Source organism: Nematolebias whitei, chromosome 2 (genome assembly GCF_014905685.2).
Source record: "Nematolebias whitei isolate Nwh7 chromosome 2, NemWhi1, whole genome shotgun sequence".
Lineage (NCBI taxonomy): Eukaryota > Metazoa > Chordata > Actinopteri > Cyprinodontiformes > Rivulidae > Nematolebias > Nematolebias whitei.
The window spans coordinates 49,317,545-49,335,686 of NC_056499.1; the positions used below are offsets into that span (position 1 = coordinate 49,317,545).

An 18,142-nucleotide genomic window follows, 5' to 3' on the forward strand; every position below is an offset into this window, starting at 1 on the left:
GTATGTCCCAACACGCTCCCTGAGGTCAGCGGACCAGTTGCTCCTCACAGTTCCAGGAACTCGTCTTAAGCACAGAGGTGACAGGGCCTTCTCTGTAGCAGGACCAAGACTCTGGAACGAGTTACCTCTGCTTGTCAGGCAGGCCCCCTCCCTCTCGGTTTTCAAGTCCCGTTTAAAAACCCACTACTATTCAATAGCTTTCAACACCAGATGATCTGTGTTTTGAACCTGTATGCTCCACACTGGTTTGTCGTCATTATCTGCATATCTGCATCGTTTTTTTATTTTTTTTGTCTATATTCTGATTTTCCTAATTTTGTATTTTGCTTTGTGTGTTACCTGTTGTTTTGTCTGTACAGCACTTTGGTTGGCCTTGTTGCTGTTTTAAGTGCTTTATAAATAAAGTGGTATGGTATGGTACAGTAGTACTGTACACCAATATGAACTGAAAGTGCTACAGCTAGCTGCTGGCACTTCAAATAACCGCCAATTCTTTGTAGATACCTGTGTATTGTAAAGGTGACGGAGGAGTAAATGTTTATAAATAAGCTTCAACACAAGTTGTTTTAAGTCAGAGGCTGCGGCTCCAGCTAGCTCCTAACTAGTCTTACAGAACTATCTACAGCAGGTAAGATAATTGTTTATAACTTTCCACAGAACTCCACTTTAAAAGACACGAACATGATTAATAAAAATAACAAGGTGTTTTGCCTGCTGCTGAATGAAAATCATGGAACAGCTTCACAAAGCCTAAATCAACTAAATGACTTTGTAAATTATCGGTTTTCTTTAAACAGTGTATAAGACTAACTTATTCTCACAGTTCTGTTAAACCTGTGAGCAAACAGAACCTCAAGCATAAGGTGGATTTAGGCTTTTAGCTGTGCAGCTTCTTATCTACGAGGCAGTGTGTTAGTGGTCAAAATGAGCAGCAGGTCTTCAGTTCAGGTGGGGAGGAACAGCAGTCGGAGTCAGAGACGTGTTACCTGGTGACAGCCGTGGAAACAGGATTCACTTTGGAGACGAATCTCTCCTCCTCTGACAGAACTGGCTCTGAAGGAAGCAAATGGAGAGAGGGTGAGATGAGCATGAGCAGTTTCTGTGGACACTGAGTGTGTGATGAGACACTGGGTCCAGCAGAACAAAACGGCATCTTTCAAATATTATTAAAAACAATCTTTTGCTACCAGCTCAGCTGACCTGCACCTGTCCTGTCTGATTTACAGAGTTTCACACCTTAGAATGAATCCAACTCACAACGGGACAAAACCCTGACGGAGTCCAAAAATTATACATTTCTGAACCATTTTTAGTGTCATATGTGAAAATGGTCATTCCGAATATATATATTTATTTACACATACATATATATATATATATATATATATATATATATATATATATATATATATATATATATATATTCCTTAGATAAAGAACTTTACTAATTGGCTTTTATGTAAGTGAATGTTCCTGTAAAGTGCCCTGAGACAACTTTGTTGTGATTTGGCGCTATATAAATAAACTGAATTGAATTGAATTTATATAAAACTGAATGAAAATGTAAAGTGCTTCTATCATTTCACCAGAGAAAACCTAAAGATAATCTAGATCAGCCTTGATGTGCTCTGACAGGAGATGGTCTGAGAGTCTGAGCTGCTGAAACACGTCCATGTCCCCCATCGCTGAGATTTGAACAGTGAATGTTTTGTAGTTTTGGAAATGAGTGTTTTTTCTGTTCTAGAACTGAACAGGGAATGCAAGTAAACCTTGAAGGAGTTAAACTATAAGAACAGAGGTGTGTGTGTGTGTGTGTGTGGGGGGGGGGGGGGGGGGGGTTGTCTGAGGTGGTGCAGACAGAAGGATTCTGTGGAGCGGAGGGAGCAATTTTATCCATGACCAGGTGTAATGACGTAGCCAGGGGGTGACCAATGGTGGCCATGAACATCACAAATTAATCTTCAGGCACCCCAAAAGCCACCCAAGTCATTTTAGTAAACTGTACTTTTAAGCAGTCTAAAAACTAGCAGAGATTGTAACAGCTCAGATCTCAGACCCTGTCATTGCTCCCCTACCCCCCACCTCCCGCTGATAAGCTCCCTCTCAAGGCAAGTAACCTAGGGGAAACACTAACTGGAAAACATTGTTTCCTAAAATGAAAGGGGTAGGCCGGTTTACATACAAATTACATGTAGGTAATATAAATACTGGTAATATATAACGAAGTAGTCCCTTGCTACTTTGCGATTCGTATATTGCGGACTCGATCTATCGCGGTTTTTCAAAATAAGATTGGACATGACACACAATTGGCTAATTGATGGATGAGCTGCACGATGGGCATGAAATTTTTATTTAAAATAAATTATTTTAAATTATTTAGCACCTGCTGCACATTTGAGCAGCCCTTACTGCAGGATAAACTTCCTGCTGCAGCTGTTCTCCGTGCAGAGCAGATAAGTGGGCGTGGCCAAGAGCGCTTGCAGGTGGCAAACAAAGAGCAGAGGAGGCAGAGAGCTGAAACCATGACATTCTGTGCTCTTTTAGAGCTTTAGAGTTTAGAAACATTGTTTAGAGTACTGCAAGAGTGTGGGAAGGGTTTAAAACGCCTTTATATATATAATAAAATAAACTAATACTTAGTACTTGTACTACTATTCCTACTTTGCGGTTTTTCACTTATTGCGGGTCTCCAGGGTACGGCGCCCCTGCGATAAATGAGGGACAACTGTGTATATATACCAGCATACAGTATATGGCAGTGGATATTTAGGTGGCAACAACTTTCTTACATATACGTGAAGCGACACACTAAAGTGGAAGTCGACCTTATTATTTAAATTATCCAGCTCACAAGATTTACATACGATGCATTTATATATGGTGGCAGTCATTTTGGATTTTGACTTGATAACCCAATTGTTGATAGGGACTATTTTTACACCTAGATGTAGCCACACACCAGAATGGAAGTTAGCACGCTGCTTACTTTTCAAATTCTTATGCTAACATGTCCAGATGGACGCAGGGTATTTCCATTTCCCCCTCTTCTCTCCACGACAGGGACTGCTAAAGACAAATTTATTTTTACGCCTAAGTTTGGTTGATTCTTTTCCTCTCAACTCAAACAGACTGAGAGGTTCAAACGTTATTCATTCTACATACCACCATGTGACCTCAACAATAAGTCCTTTCTGTTTTGAGCAAAGGCCGTTTTCAACTCAACAAGAAATCTTTGGATATTTGAGTCTTGTGAGTTCTGGTTACAGCCCTAATGGATCCAGTCTGATCCCAGCAGACAAACAGCTCTCACTCTGCAGACTGAAGCGTTCAGAGCTTCCCTCCTCCACAGGGGTCACCAGCTTCATCCTCAAACTCAGCTTCCCATCTCCTGTGTCCTCTCCACTCGGTGCAACATCGCTGGCAGCCATCGCCACATCCGCGGAGACATCGGCCACCACATCACACTTTCCAGAGAAGTTAGATTCTGCGTGAAGACAGAAAGCAGTGAAAGTCAGCGGCGGGTCCTGTTAGACGTCTGTCAGGAAGGTTTGGTGGTGAAAGGACCTACCGATGGGAGTGCTGTGTCTCAGAGTCTTCTTCAGCTGGCTGATCAGAGGCGGTGTGACACCCTCCACTGGACCAATCAACTCCCCTTCTTTAGGGAGCGTGAAGTGGAAGGAAATTTCTGTCACAAAAGCAGGAATCAGGAGTTATTTTTTCTAAAGGGGCCATTACAACATTTGACTTGACTTCGAGTGAACTTAAAGAAGAAAAATAAAAACTTCTGGCTTTAGTGATCACTTTAAAGGATTTGGTGTTATAAGTAGGGCTGTGTGAGTAACATGGCTCTTAGTTTTAATTTTTATTTAAGCTCCAAATATTCACAAAAACAGCACAACCAAGAAAAAACGATAATTATTAGAAATGATTTGCCATGTTTCTCTTTGCCAGCGTGCTTCCTTTTTATCTTACCTGTTTAATGAGGTGAGTACCTGTTAAGAGTTTTTGGTATGAATGAATATTTTGTTTGTTTGTATTTATTATGACTGATACGTGAACAAAAAACTCTCTTGACTTGGCCTGAAAGCCAGCTCGCCGACTCACAGCGCCTCACTGGTGTTGACACCATGAGAACATGTCCAAAATATTCTCTTACCTCCATCTGGAGGCGACTAGCCGACGGCCATGGATCATGTCTTTGTGTCTGACTGCAGCTGGCTGTGAGGGAACACCTGCTGGACTCTGCTGCTGTGTTAAAGTCTGCAGATGACTCCACTCATTCTGTGACATGTTCCATGCATTGTGTATTTGTGTTTGTAATCGGTCTTGAATGAGTCCTTACAAGTAAAATACTGGTTAAAAATCTTCTGCCATCAAGTGTGGTTCTTCTATTTAAGTTAAGAGAGAACATTTTTCTCCAACATTTTGGTCCTTCGAGGCCGGCCCCAACATCTGACCTCGGGACGCCAGACTTGGACCTGAAACCATGCACGGAGGAGGATTTATCTCCTGAACTGAAAGTCCTCTGGCTGAATTGTCAAGTTTAGTGAAGAAAGGTCTGCTGGAGCTGATTTTATTCAGCATGTTGTTGTATGGAGTCACGAAGAGACTTTCAATAGACGGTCAACAAGAACCATCAAAACAAAAGGAAATTCTGGGAACTTCGCTGTTTATTCAGGGACTAACAGAAAAGCAGGGGTTCGGGGAACTTTATTAGATAGCACGGCCCATTATACAAACATGGACAAACTACTATACAGCAAGCTATACTGTAGCAATGACCTGGAAAAGCAAAGACTGTGTTTGACCTTTGACCTTGACCTCAGCTGGGGTGATGAAAAGATTACACAGCACGCTGTATGATGGTGGTAAAAAATTGTATCGTTCTGTTTGTTAACTTATCTTGAGAGGATCAGAAGTTATGGCACAGACCAACAAAGACATCGTTTTAAATTAGTTTTAATTCTGATTTATGATCTTGACGTTGGAGCTGGGGTGATGAAGCGTGAGCGTGACATTCCACAACTATTGATGATGTATACGTTTATAAAGTATACTTAAATAATCTTGAGCTGATCAGAAGTTATGGCCAGTACAAGATAAAGTTTACAGACAGGCAATACTATACCATAATTAAATATAATGCTAAAAAAAGTTAAATTAAAGATTATTTGATCAATACTGTAACCACAAAGATTGAAAATGATAGTTTGTGGTTTAGAAATATTACATTTACTGTACCTACATAATGTATGGCCTTGAAAGAGATTTTTTTTTTCTTAAAACCTTCCTGTTAAATTTAACTCTAAAATTAGGGACGCATGATATAATCGACATGGTATCGGCCGATAATAGCGTTAAAGTTAAATATCGGACATCAGCCATTCCATCAAAATAACTCACTGATATAAAATTTGCTGTTTTTCTGTGACAACCCAGTGACAAGGACGCCTGCAGCGCCTGCACAACGTGATGACGTCATGCACGCCTACCTGATCTGATCACGGTGGAGAGGAAGAAGTCAAAATATCGGCGGTGTGGAAGTTTCTTTTTTCGTTTGTGGGGATGTCAGATTCCTAAGATTTTTGGACTACGTAGAGTCTCACTACATGGCCCCCAGTCAGAGATATTTTTCCAACGTAGCCTTACCCGAGTTACAAGCTGTCATTTTTGACGTCATTGAGAAGCTATTAGCTGATAGCACTTGGGTGAGTTTTACCACAGACATTTGGACGTCGTGTTAGCCCCGTTAGCATGATTAGTCACAATGGATAGACAAAAACTTTGAACTTAAAAAGGCTGTCCTTCATGCACAGGAGTGCAGAGGATCCCATACTGCAGCTATAGGAACCTGGAACAAGCCTCCACAAGTGAGACAGCATCGCAGGTGACTAATGATAATAAATAACATTTAACACTTTTCATTTAATATAAGTTAAAGTGCTATGCATATCACATGGCTGTTACTGGATATATGTCACCAGTTCTTACAGCTGTTGTACAGTTTTTGTAGCAAATAAGCCTAAATAAGAGGGCTATGTTCTGACAAAGGATATAAAACATCAGTATCGGTTATAATAAGTTTTAACATATCGGCCAAAAATACAATATCGTGCATCCCTATCTAAAATACTTTAACATAGTATTTAGTTAAATGCAGGCTACTTTATAAAATAACCAACGCAAATAATAATATTAAAAAAAAATCAGCAATGTGGTGCACTTGAGCTATATTGTAAGACTCTTTGAAACCCTTTTTTTGTTTGTTTTCCCAAAATATGTTTTTGTTTTTCTAAGTTTCACCTAAAAAGGTCTTAATATATATCAGTGTTTTGTTTTATGAAAGACACTAAAAACAAATTGGTCCAGCTAGCCGTTAGCCTAGCCTGGATGAAGACTTTTGCCTCTGAGCTCTCTGACTGATGTCACAGCTCATAAATCCTAAATGTAGAACATTTGAGAGAACTAACAAACGGGCTCTGCAGACGGTGCATGCTGTGTGTTTACCTCCGGAGCTTTCACTCAGGCTTTTGTCTTTGTCCACATTGTCCATGTGGGACAGTCCATCAGGAGCCACCTCTTTCTCCTCAGTTTGAGATCCGAGTCCGTTAGCAGAGACCGGAGGCTTGCCTCTGATTGGCTGGGAGTGGCTGGTTTCTGTCTGTGGTTGCTTTCTGTCCTTCTCGCTTCCCTGGTTGGTGTCTTGGCTGTCCTCCTCTTCCATGGGTTCAGGAGACAGAAGCTGGCTCTGGGAGAGGACCAGAGCGATCCCTGAGGCTCCTCCTGTGCTCTCCTCCTCCATCACCTCCTCCTCGTCCACATCACCCTGTTCATGCTTGTCCATCCTGTCTTTAAGTGTGGAACCACCACCAGCTGCGTCCTGTTCTTGTCCCTCTGGATGAGTCTTTGCTGGTTGTCCTCTCAAGCCTTTAGAGCTCACAACACCCGCAGCGGTCCGAGGAGCCCCTGGCTGTGACGGCAAACTGAAGGGTGTGGCGTCAGAGGGAGTTTCTGGCACGCAGCTGTTAGCAGTCGGATCAAAGGAGGAGCTGTTGCTGCTTTTCACATCTTTTACGGTCACGTTTTGTTCCTTCAAGGGACTTTCTGCCTGTTTGTGCACGTCTGAATTCTGATTGGACAGCTGGGCTCTGCTGCGCTCGCTCTCCTGCCGTGCAGTTTCAGTAGAGAGGGAAGGTTTGGAACTGGAGGCAGGTTGTGACTCTGAGGGAACAGCGCCGCTCTGGTTTGTTGGGTCATGACGTGAAGTCACAGAGTCACTGCTGTCAACGGCTGGAGGATCTCTGAACTCTTCGATCTGTGTGGCCTGGCTGTCCTCCTCGATCTGCTCCGGACTCTTCACACATGGACTGTGGGGATCACAAGCGTCCGTGTTCACAGACAGCTGCAGTGGGGAGGTGAGCGAAGTGCACTCCTGCTGCTGCGACTGTGGCTGACAAGGCAACGATGCTGATTTCTGATCCGACCCCTGGCTCTGTATTCGGACAAACACATCCTGAGGAAACAGACAGGGGGGGTCAGCAACTACCAGTCCTCATCAATAAACCGTTTATCCCAGTAACATACTGGGTATGTAAGCAAAGTCTCATGGATCACAGGACAGATTTGAATAAAGCTCTAATCACTGGTTGCAGATCAATAACTAACATTAAAAGTCAGTTCAATTAAAGATGGCCGCCACAGCTAATCAAATTTAAAATGTCTTCAACTTTATTTACAAATCTCCAATTAAAACCCTGGGTTCTCACCTTTAGTCAGTGCGTTACGTTATGTTAGGGCTTGATTAAAACATCTACGACTGTTCCTTCATGGCATGAGACGATCTTAATTAAAAATTTTGGCTTTCATTAATGAAATAATCAGTGAAGTGAATCACTGAAAACATGCAAAATTATTAAATAGTGTGTAATAAACATTACACCAGCATGGCTTAAAGCAGAAAAAAATATTTTGAAAAGGTTAAATCAGGTCATCGGGACAGTTTCTTTTTGAGAAAGAAAGAAAGGCTTCATCGGTCTGAGGCCTGCCAACAAGATCCGTCTTATAAACAGCACCTCCTTAGTGTTTCAAGCCAACCTGCTGTTGAATTCCTAGAAACTGACTTTACAGATGCAAAAAGGGACCATCATCCAAACAATCGATCATCATACACACAATAAGGACTGAACTAGGAAAAAGGGACTTATGCTACTCCGCTCCTGTTTCCTGGAATATCTTGCAAAAAGATCTGAAGTTCTCAACTTTGACCTCTATGCCCCTTTTGCACCGCCCCTAATCAGCCCCAACTCTGCTCAGCCCTGCACACCCCTCCTCAGCTCAGCCTGGATTTGCACTTGCACTTTAGGACCAATTCTGGAGGCGGCTCAGTGAAAGGTTTCCGAGATTCAGTGACTCCTCCCCCTGACCAATCAGAGTCCTGCATTCACGTTTTGGTCCGGACTCAGCTTAACTGAGCTCGCTCGGTCCCATCAGAGAAGCAGGGACGAAAAGAGGTCCTGAATCAGCCTCAAACCAGCTAAAAATACTAGCTAAAGTGCTGGTGCAAAAGGGTTCTTTCTGTGGCGGGCTGCCTAGAATTGGGGCTTATTAGGGGCAGTGCAAAAGGGATTTAAGTGGCTTTAAACATCTGTTAAGTTCCTGGCAAAAACCAATGCAGACATCCTTTATGATTGTCTATTGTTGTTGTTGTTGTCCACTATTGTTATCATTCTTTGTTAAAATCAGGTCTCTCTTGTAAATGAGTCCTCGTGGCTAAATGGGACTAACCTGTATAAATAAAGTTTGAATTAATCAAATGTTTTAAATCATTTTAGGCCAAACTGCTATTCACAGAAACAACCCTCAAACTTAACATTCCTCCTTTTGATGCTGAGGCCTTTTTATTTAATGTGGATAACTTCAGCTCAGCTTTCTCTGATGCCATAAATAAAGTCGTAACTATAGCAAAGTAGCACGTTCACTGTAGTAAGTGTAGGATAATAAGCCCTCCTTTCTATTTTATGAATGATTTAAAGTCATACTATTCTCCATTAAGTAGATTAAAACCTGGAAAACTGCTAGAATCACCTCACAACAGAGATCTTAAAACTTATTGTTTAAAGTTTCTCATATAGTCTTGCTCCTTTGTGTTTTTTTTTTTTCCCTTTTATTATTTTGTAAAATGGAGTTATGACACCTTTCACCAGTTTGTATTTGTATCTTTTTACAATGTTCTGTTTCATGTTGCTAATAAAGTTCTAAAAAACAAACAAAAAAAGAAACAGCCTGAGGACACCTGGCCAAAATGGTTCAGAAAAAAAGGTTTTTAAGCTGGATTCAGAAACCTTCAGTTTCAGAGAGAGCGAGCGCTGATGTCATGTAAATTACCGGCCGAACCGATTTCACTCAAAAAACGCTTTGTGTAAACGGGGCCTAAAGGCTCCCACATACTTAGTACTTCAGTCCACAGAGGTCTTACACAATTAGACTCGAAGCGGACGCCCTCAAGCTACGCCTGTGCAAAGATCAATTTTTACGACCACGTACACATACTCTGTGTCGCACAATAATCTGCCCGGCGACAGACTGTTTTGTATGCGACACCAATGTATTAAATTTCCCTTCTTCATCCCTGATCTGGTTTAATGGCCTTTTCTATTCTTTTGTTTTTTTTCCCCAAGAGGCAAGTAATCTCCTCCTCCTCCTCCTCCTCCTCCTCCTCCTCCTCCTCCTCCTCCTCCTCCTCCGTTGACGTCTTGACTGAAATTGTGAGAAATGAAGGAACTTGTCACAAACGAATTAAAATCAGGTCCAGTGTGGCTGCGGGAGGGTCTGGAGATTTCCTGGTGGGCTAGTCAGATGTGTGGGCTGCAGGACCAGCGCTCCCTGTTTTTTTATTTATAACTTTTTATTAACAACATACATAACACTGCTGCGGCTGCTCCTGGGCTGCCACCTGCCTCTACTCAGGGCTGCTGGCAGCTCTCTTTTTTTTTGGCAACCTGTCAATCAATCCAGTAGGCATGTCAGCAAATGACCAATTGGTGACCTCAATTTGTCCCAAGGTAAATGCCTCTTACCTGCAGAGCTGGGCTGCAGCCCATCAGGGTGTACACTCGAGTACGATGTCTCAACCAACTGCAGACAGTACACACTGTCCGCGCGGCTCACGGAGTACATACAGTACGCCCAAGTATGTGTGAGCCTTTAGGCTCTTTAGGTTCACCCTGCAGCTCTTATTACTCAATTCAGTTGTTTTCCATTACATCATCATTAAAATGTGACCTCCATCAGACTCCAGTGTGACTAGGGCTGAGCGATATAGACCTAAATGAATATCTCAACATTTTAAGATAAATTGCAAAATACGATATATATATATATATATATATTTTTTTTTTTTTTTTTTTCTTTCCATAAAGTAATAACAAAAATATATTTCAGAGCCAAAGCTTTGTCCCAACTGTCACACAGGCACATTTATTAACAACAGCTGTAACTGCACAAAATAAATGTCTAAAAAAAAACTATTTACATATATTAAAGTTTGCTTTTTAGGCATTTATTTACATAAACAAATACAAGTTTCAAGTCATTTGATAATGTCCATAGAAAATTCAAAGCAAATATGATCTTGTTTTTAGTATTTCACCCTGTTTTACGACAACCTGATTTATTAATAAACCTGAAGTCTGATTCTAATGAAGTATATTCATTCAACCTTTAATAACCTTTATTAACAAAACTCTGACACAAAAAGTGCAGAGCTCAGTTGGGAGGTTTTTTTCCCCCACTCTGGACATGGACAGATCCTTGTTGTTCAAGCTTGTTTGTGCTTTACTGGTTTACTGCTGTGTCTAAATACCAGAAGAACACACAACAAATAAATCACCCTAAACTGGATATTTGTCTCCATGTTTTTTAATGAAAAGACAACTTCATACCTTGCCACTCTACAGTTAATTTCCTAGAGAACACCAAACCTCAGCTTTTTTCCCCTTAGTTCATATCTTAGATCTTAATCCTGTTTTTCTTTTACATTTTATTGTTGGATGTAACTGGGAACCTGCGTACATAATCTCGTTCCACCATATGTACCATGAGATGCGAATGACAAATAAATCTCTCTGAATCTCTGAGTCCCTATATACACGGACATGGTAGGGGGAAACGTAGTTTTTTTTCATATGTTAATTAGAGGAAAAGATCTGCGTTGACACGAACAGATTTAGTGTTTACAATGTATGTATGTAAACTTTACATGCATCTGGAGGAATCCACCCCAGTTGTTGTTGTTTGGGCTGGGGGAGGAGAGGGGGACACCTCCGTGTTGCACATTAGCTTACAGCTATGTTAGTGACATCAGCTGTTGAACGGCAGGTGTGTGTGTGTGTGTGTGTGTTACGAAGTGTGTCAGAAACGGTGCATGTAGTGCGTCTGTGTTGTGCGCGGCGAGATTTTGCCTTAAGATTAGAAAAGTCCAGCTGATGGAGTTAGAGAGAACACCTCGAAGGAGAAACATCATGTTGGGAGGAAGAATCCAAGTAACAAGTTTTCTGGAAAGTCAAATAGTTAAAATCAGTGATGGGGAAATAGAGAGAAAAACAACATAAGAAGAGAGATGGATGTTATTCCAAGTGGATTGTGAACATAGGCATCGCAACCATTATATGTGAAGGGGACAAGTCCCCCCCACATTAAAAAAACGTTCATTTGGACCCCCCCACTTTTACTATGAAACATTAGTTCAGGCGGCGCAGTTTCTCTTTCTTTGTGAACAAATCCATTCCACTTGATTAATAGGAGAATACTCAATCTAATAAAACTCCACTCCAGGTTTTCCAGGTTACCTCCAACTCTACGCACAGAGCAGAAACTGTGCAGGCAGCCGCTGCCGAGTCTCCTGCTTCGGTAGAAAACGCGCACAGGTGCAGGAGATGGAGACACCTCTGTGTTGCTCACTCGCCAGTTTAGCACCTTAGTGTGGCCAGTTGTTGACCAGAGGGTTGATCATCAACATATATTCATGTTAGGAGGATGCTTGAAAGGAGCGCTACGTCTGTAGCATGTTCTCTTAGCAGTAACTGTGACGCTGTGAGACGCTGCAGGTGTAAGAGACGCTGTGTTCAGGTGCATTAAAGTTGAAATGTCTTTAAAACCCCACACCGTATTGTCCTCAAGCTTCATGAGAAACATCATTTAGATGAGTAGTGTTGAACACAAGTAAAAATGTCTAGTGGTGATGTTTTTTATTTCTCTATAAACACAAATAGTGCAGATCTGACGCTCTGTATTAAAGTTAAAATGTCTCTAAAACCCACAGCTGAATTTACACAAACTTGGTGAGAAACATGTTTTATGAAGTTATGAAGTGTAGAAATCGTGGCAACAAGGAAGGAACCTGTAAATTATTTAGTTTTTATAATTATATACAGGTTGACAAAACTGACTAAAATGATTTTGTTTTGTTTTGTTTTTTGTCTCTTGCTTGGCACAGTGCAGTTTGAGTTGTGAAGGCTGCATGATGCAGGTTATTTTTTATGAGTCTATCACTTAATCAGAAAACAGTAAAAAAGCACCCCTCCCCCCCTAAATTCACTGCTAGTGGTTATTAAAAATGTCACCTTTTCAGTGGGTAACGTTAATATTTAAACATGCAGTTGAGAGTCACCATTGCTCATCACAATGGCATGTTGTGTTACAAATTAATATATATATATATATATATATATAATATAATATATATATATATATATATATATATATATATATATATAAAGTCCAGTGCGCCCCTAAAGTCATTGTTTGTGATAAATTATTTCACATTAATTTCATTATCTTTGCCTTAGGAGTGAGTTTAAAACAGGATGATGCAGATATGAACTAGTTGAATGAAGTGTTTCTCAAATATCTTGATGCATGATCAATAATTTCAACATTTTTTTAATCCGTCCAGAGGACCTGACTTTATTTTGTTAATGTCTCTAAAATAGTTGTTGAATCAAGTGTTTACTTATGGAGCTAAATGTAGATGTTTAACAACCTGTTAAAATGCACCATTAAAAATGCTTCTGATGCCAATGATTGGGCACAAAAGAGGAACATGGACAAGCAGTAGAAACAGGCATTTAAAATCTTGTCCAGGCCAAAACATTTAAGAAATGAGTTTTAACTGTGAGCTAAATGCTCTGCTGTGTTTGGCTTGCTTCTGTTGTTGTTTGTTTATTGTTTATTTTTTGGTTGACACCATCTTTCCTATTTATGTCTTCATTAAATTAGGATATGTTAGTAAATGTCTCTTCCCCTAAATTTCTTCTTGGGATGTACCAGAACACTTAATTTACATGTAAATAATCACAAAATCTTTTTTTTTTTTGGTGGTGGTGGTGGTGGGGGGGGGGGGGGGTCTAGGTTTGTCACCTTTTTCATCCCTTCTGAGTTTGCAGGTATGAAAGGAATGTAGAAATAATAGTGATCTGTACCATGACACGTGTAATATTTAAAAATATTTAAATATTCCAAGCGTTCCTTGTGTGATATTGGTGATTGACACAGATTTAACATTTCCCAATTATATTAGACAAGTACCCAGGCTGAAGTAGTGGAGGAAGGAGAGAAAAGTGGAGGCAGAGCAGGAAGTGCATCTTCTTGCACAAGTGAGCATGGTGAGGCAGAAGAGAGAGAAGGAGAGAAAGGGAAGACAAATTAAGCACAGAGAATCTGACTGGGACCCAAACTGGACTGAAATAACCAAGTTCTGCCCATGGCTGTCCCACACCAATCAAGGTGAGAATTAAGCATTACGATTAAATGCAAGGGGAGTTATACAGGGAGATGATTGAGGACGCCTGATCAGTGATACATTATGTGTTTCAGATATGGACCAGCTCAACATGATGATGAAACTGGCATCCCAAAATGATGAATGAGGACAGCTTTAGCCATGTTTGAGCCAGCTTACAGCCACTGCATTAACCGTGCTCATGTCATCTGTGAACTGTGAGAGATTTATCTACAATGAACAGGGTAAGACACTTAGTTAATAGTAAACAGTGTCAGCCAAAGATGGTTTGGTTTCTTTCATTTCCTAAACTTTTAATGGTTTTCCTGTGTAGGTGAAGACAGACCTGAGGAACATGCTGCAATGGGACCATCTGGCAGCATGCATGCTACTCAGCATCAATGGGCCCCCTCAGACTGAGTTCCCATACAACAGGGCGTTAGAGCTCTCTTTCAAGAAACCTAGAAGGATAAATGCTCTCAGCCAGGCTGCACACTGCCATTAGAGAACTAAAGCTGTCATTTCACTTGTACAGTACAGTGTGAATATATTGAATAAATGTTGTTCAAAAACATTCAGTTTGAAATGGTCATAATTAAAATGATGATGTTGCTCTCTACAGTCGTATTCCCGGCGTCGTATTCAACAATAAACCCCCCCGCAGGCAGCCCACCACCACGGTTAAAAGAAATCCTAGAGGAAACCCTGCAGGTTAGTCCCATTGAGCCTCGGGGACTCATTGACAAGAGAGACCTGATTTCTGTGATGACAACAGTGAGTAACCACGACAACAATACAGTCATAAAAGAATACATACAAATTTAATATTTTCTCCCAAATTAAAATAAAATGGCAACCAAAAGGACTGTCAAAAGGAAAAGTAGTGAAAAAAAAAAAACAGCTAGATTATAAGGAGGTGTAGAAAACTAAAACAGGAACATGTCTGCATTGGTTTTTGCCAGGAACTTAACAGATGTTTGAAGCCACTTGGAGAGGTCAAGGTCGAGAGCTTCAAGTATTTGCAAGAAGTATTTGCAGCCACTCGAAATAAGTGTGAATCGTGCATTAATGAGGCACTCCGAGCTCAGTGGGAGACTTGGAAGACTGGAGGCGAGAAATCGTTTACCAGAACTGGCCGCATGTGAAAAGCAACTTTTGCTCAAGTCTGCCAGTGGATCCTGAACAGGGTAAAATAAACCTCCATCACCTACGGGTTTGTAAAGGCTGCTGCATGATGAAGAGGACAGCACAAGCTCATGGGCGCAGGAGGAAGATGAAGATAGCGATCAGTGACGTCCTGGTAGACTATTGTTGTTGTTTTTTTGTTTGTTTGTTTGTTTGTTTGTTTGTTTTTTGGGGGGGGGGGACTGTTTTGTTATTTTACCAGCTGTGTTACAGGCACTGTTCAGAAAAAAACATTTACTGTATGTATTTGTGTTTGTTACCAGTAAGCATTTAATTAAAAATTAAAAAAAATCTTTCTGTGTAAATATTTCATGTTACAACATGGACATCCACGGCTTATAGACAAGTGCAGCCTATATATGTACAAAAAATATACATGTTTTTAATTTAGTGGGCGTGGCTTATATTCAGGTGCGCTCAACAGTCCAGAAATTACGGTAACTGAGTTTGATATCCCTGATCTGCATACAAGTTCCTGCTCACAGACTCATGTTCATGTTTGTGCTGATGTTCAATGTTTTATGTTATGAGTGCTTAGTGTATATTTAGTTGATGTTTTTCTTAGTTCATATCTTAGATCTTATTACTGTTTTTCTTATACATTTTATTGTTGGATGTAACTGGGACCCTGCGTACATAATTTCGCTCCACCACATGTACCACATGAGGTGCGAATGACAATAAAGAAACTCTGACTCTCTCTGACTCTGAAGTTGATCAACTTTACTGGTGACCCTTCAGACCTTCTTTGAATCTGGTTTAGGGTCCAAATAGGTGACAGACTTTCTTTTCCTTTTCTCTTTAAAGAATCAGATTATGCTTTTGTTTCCGAGAATAGGCTAAAATGAAGTTTCCAAGCACAAGAAAACAAAAAACAAACCAAATTAATTAAAACCTTTTTTAAGATACAAGGTTAATGTTTATGAAGATTTTAATGTTTTGGCTCTACAACAATTTAGAGCTCCACCAAAAATTAGTAAACCTGTGTCTTTCTCCAGATTTTTCATGTTGTTGTTGAATTTAAGTTTTTTTTTTTAATTCATTTAAAATAATCTTATATTCAAATACCTACAATACCTACACTAACTAAAGTTATTTGTTATTTATTTGTTTAGAGAATTAGACTCTTCCTCCCATCTTGAACGTGGATGGGATGGGAAGCCACAGTAAGTTCTCTTGAAGAATGTGCTGCAGCTCTAAACCTGATTAAAAAAGAAGCACATACGTGTGAGAACTCCGGCTGGGATGGTACCGACAGCGTTTGGTCCAACACTGAACCAGAGGGGTCCTGGGATCCCGGAGCAGAGGTAGATGGGTGTGGCTTCGAGGCAGCCTCAGTTTCCATCGGCTCCTCCTTTCCCCCCGCCCGGTCGTCAGGGGGGAGCGAGGTGTCCATGGGTTCATCTGCACCAGACAAAGAAAACTAATTTAGACTCTTCTGACTGGAAGAGCAGCTCGTTCAATTTAAACGTAATCACCGACTCAGCTGCGTACCACAGTCATTTTCTGCTTCAGTTGGTGAGCTCGAAACAACTAAAGGGGTGTGGGGGAAGTTGTCTGGGGTGGGGGCGACATAATCAACGGAGCTCCTAAAACAACGAGCAAGGTCATTAGTTTAGGTTGGGTCTGCCACGTTCACAACAGAAACCATAAAGCCAAGGTGGGACTTACTGGGATAAACTTTCCTGGACCAGAGTTCCCTGTCCGGACAGGTGCAGCAGGTGAAGAGTGTGGGCTGGAGTGGGGGTGGGGCGACCTCGCTGCTCCGGCTCAGACACGGTGCTGTCCACTGCAGAGGAACAAAGAAAGTGAAGGGTTAAAGTGTCCAAAAGAGCAGCAGGTCGAGTGTTGTGGTGCAGACTCTGTCTGCGTGTCCTCAGTTCAACACCGGAGAGGTGAAGTTCTGTCTGGACGCACAGCGTTTGTCTCTGACGCACACGTGGTCCTCTTTGGTTCTTACCAACAGTTTGTCAAGAATCAACACTTTTTGTAGGAGCTCCAGGATCATGTCTCCTCAGGTCCGTCTCCACTATAACCTCTGGACATTGTGTCCACTCTTCATGTCCATTCATCTCCAGCTCCCTCAGGTTGGACGGTGCTGTTTGTGTCTAATAATCTTTGAATCTAACCAGAGAATCTCAGTTGGACTTTAATGTCCCTTTTCCATTAGTAACTGTACGTAGAACTGGTCCCTTTTTTCAGAACCCTTGGCTCTGTGGTTCCAACCGGGTTGAGCAGGTACCAAAACGTGACGTCAGAACACTGTCGGTCAATGGTCGGGGCGGAGTCACTGGATCTTTCAGAAACTTTTCAAAACACAGATCCACCATTTGCAATTTCTCAGTGTTGATATTTTCTGGGTTATTAATATAAAAGTTTGATATGTTTACACAAATTACAGTTTACTTTAAAATGATAATTAAAGTGTTTGCCTGCAGTTTTAGCTCTGAGTCTCAGAAAGGATCAGTACTTTGTAAACATTGATACCAGTTTATTTTGTTCATCAATTTTATCATCACTCTTATTAGTCATTTACTTTATATCACACTCTGTTAAAGCTGATCTAAAACTGTAAACAGCTAAACCCTTTCAGCATCATTGTGTGAAACCTTTTAACATCCGTTTCTCAAACCCAGCTCCAGAACCAGTCACTGACCACAAACGTACTGTCTGTTTTTGTATTTCTCTGATAAGATTGCAAATGAGGTAACGGCTGTTGTGTCAAAGCAAGATCCGTTACGTGTGAAGATGTATAAATGAAGCTGCATTGCTCATGTTTTTGAGAAAACACACAGAACTCTTTAGCTGCGTGCTTGTTCATGTGTTTTCTCCCTTCTGCAGAAGAGAAATAAACTTTGCTACATGTTTTTTAACAAGGTTCTCAGTCTGCTAAATTTTATTGAACAACAAAGTTTGATAAAACTCCACATCAGAACTTGGAGCAGCGGCTGGACCTATTTTAAAGATTTGAAAAACAATAATGACAACACCGTGGTCTAATGCTGACTCTGGGCTCGGGATCCCGGCCTTGCGTGCTCTGCAGGCTGCGAGCTTCGCTGGTCACGGTGGAGGATCATAAGAGCTGCTGACTCGCAGAAGGCCGCTGCCCGGACCCTGACCCCCGGCAGATGGGTCTGGCACACGAAAGATGGAAACGATTTTTAAAAACATTTTATG

General features: G+C 41.1%; 1 protein-coding gene across 1 annotated transcript in view; it reads right to left on the reverse strand.

The window, feature by feature from the left end:
* The window catches only part of tp53bp1 (tumor protein p53 binding protein, 1), a gene marked incomplete at both ends in the record, with an annotated part of 265,669 nt that overhangs the window by 237,653 nt on the left and 9,874 nt on the right, over positions 1–18,142 (reverse strand). Inside the window, 7 exon segments of the mRNA XM_037692237.1 lie at positions 987–1,053; positions 3,314–3,487; positions 3,572–3,688; positions 6,511–7,516; positions 16,191–16,369; positions 16,460–16,554; positions 16,637–16,754. Coding sequence (XP_037548165.1) covers positions 987–1,053; positions 3,314–3,487; positions 3,572–3,688; positions 6,511–7,516; positions 16,191–16,369; positions 16,460–16,554; positions 16,637–16,754 — 1,756 coding nt within the window.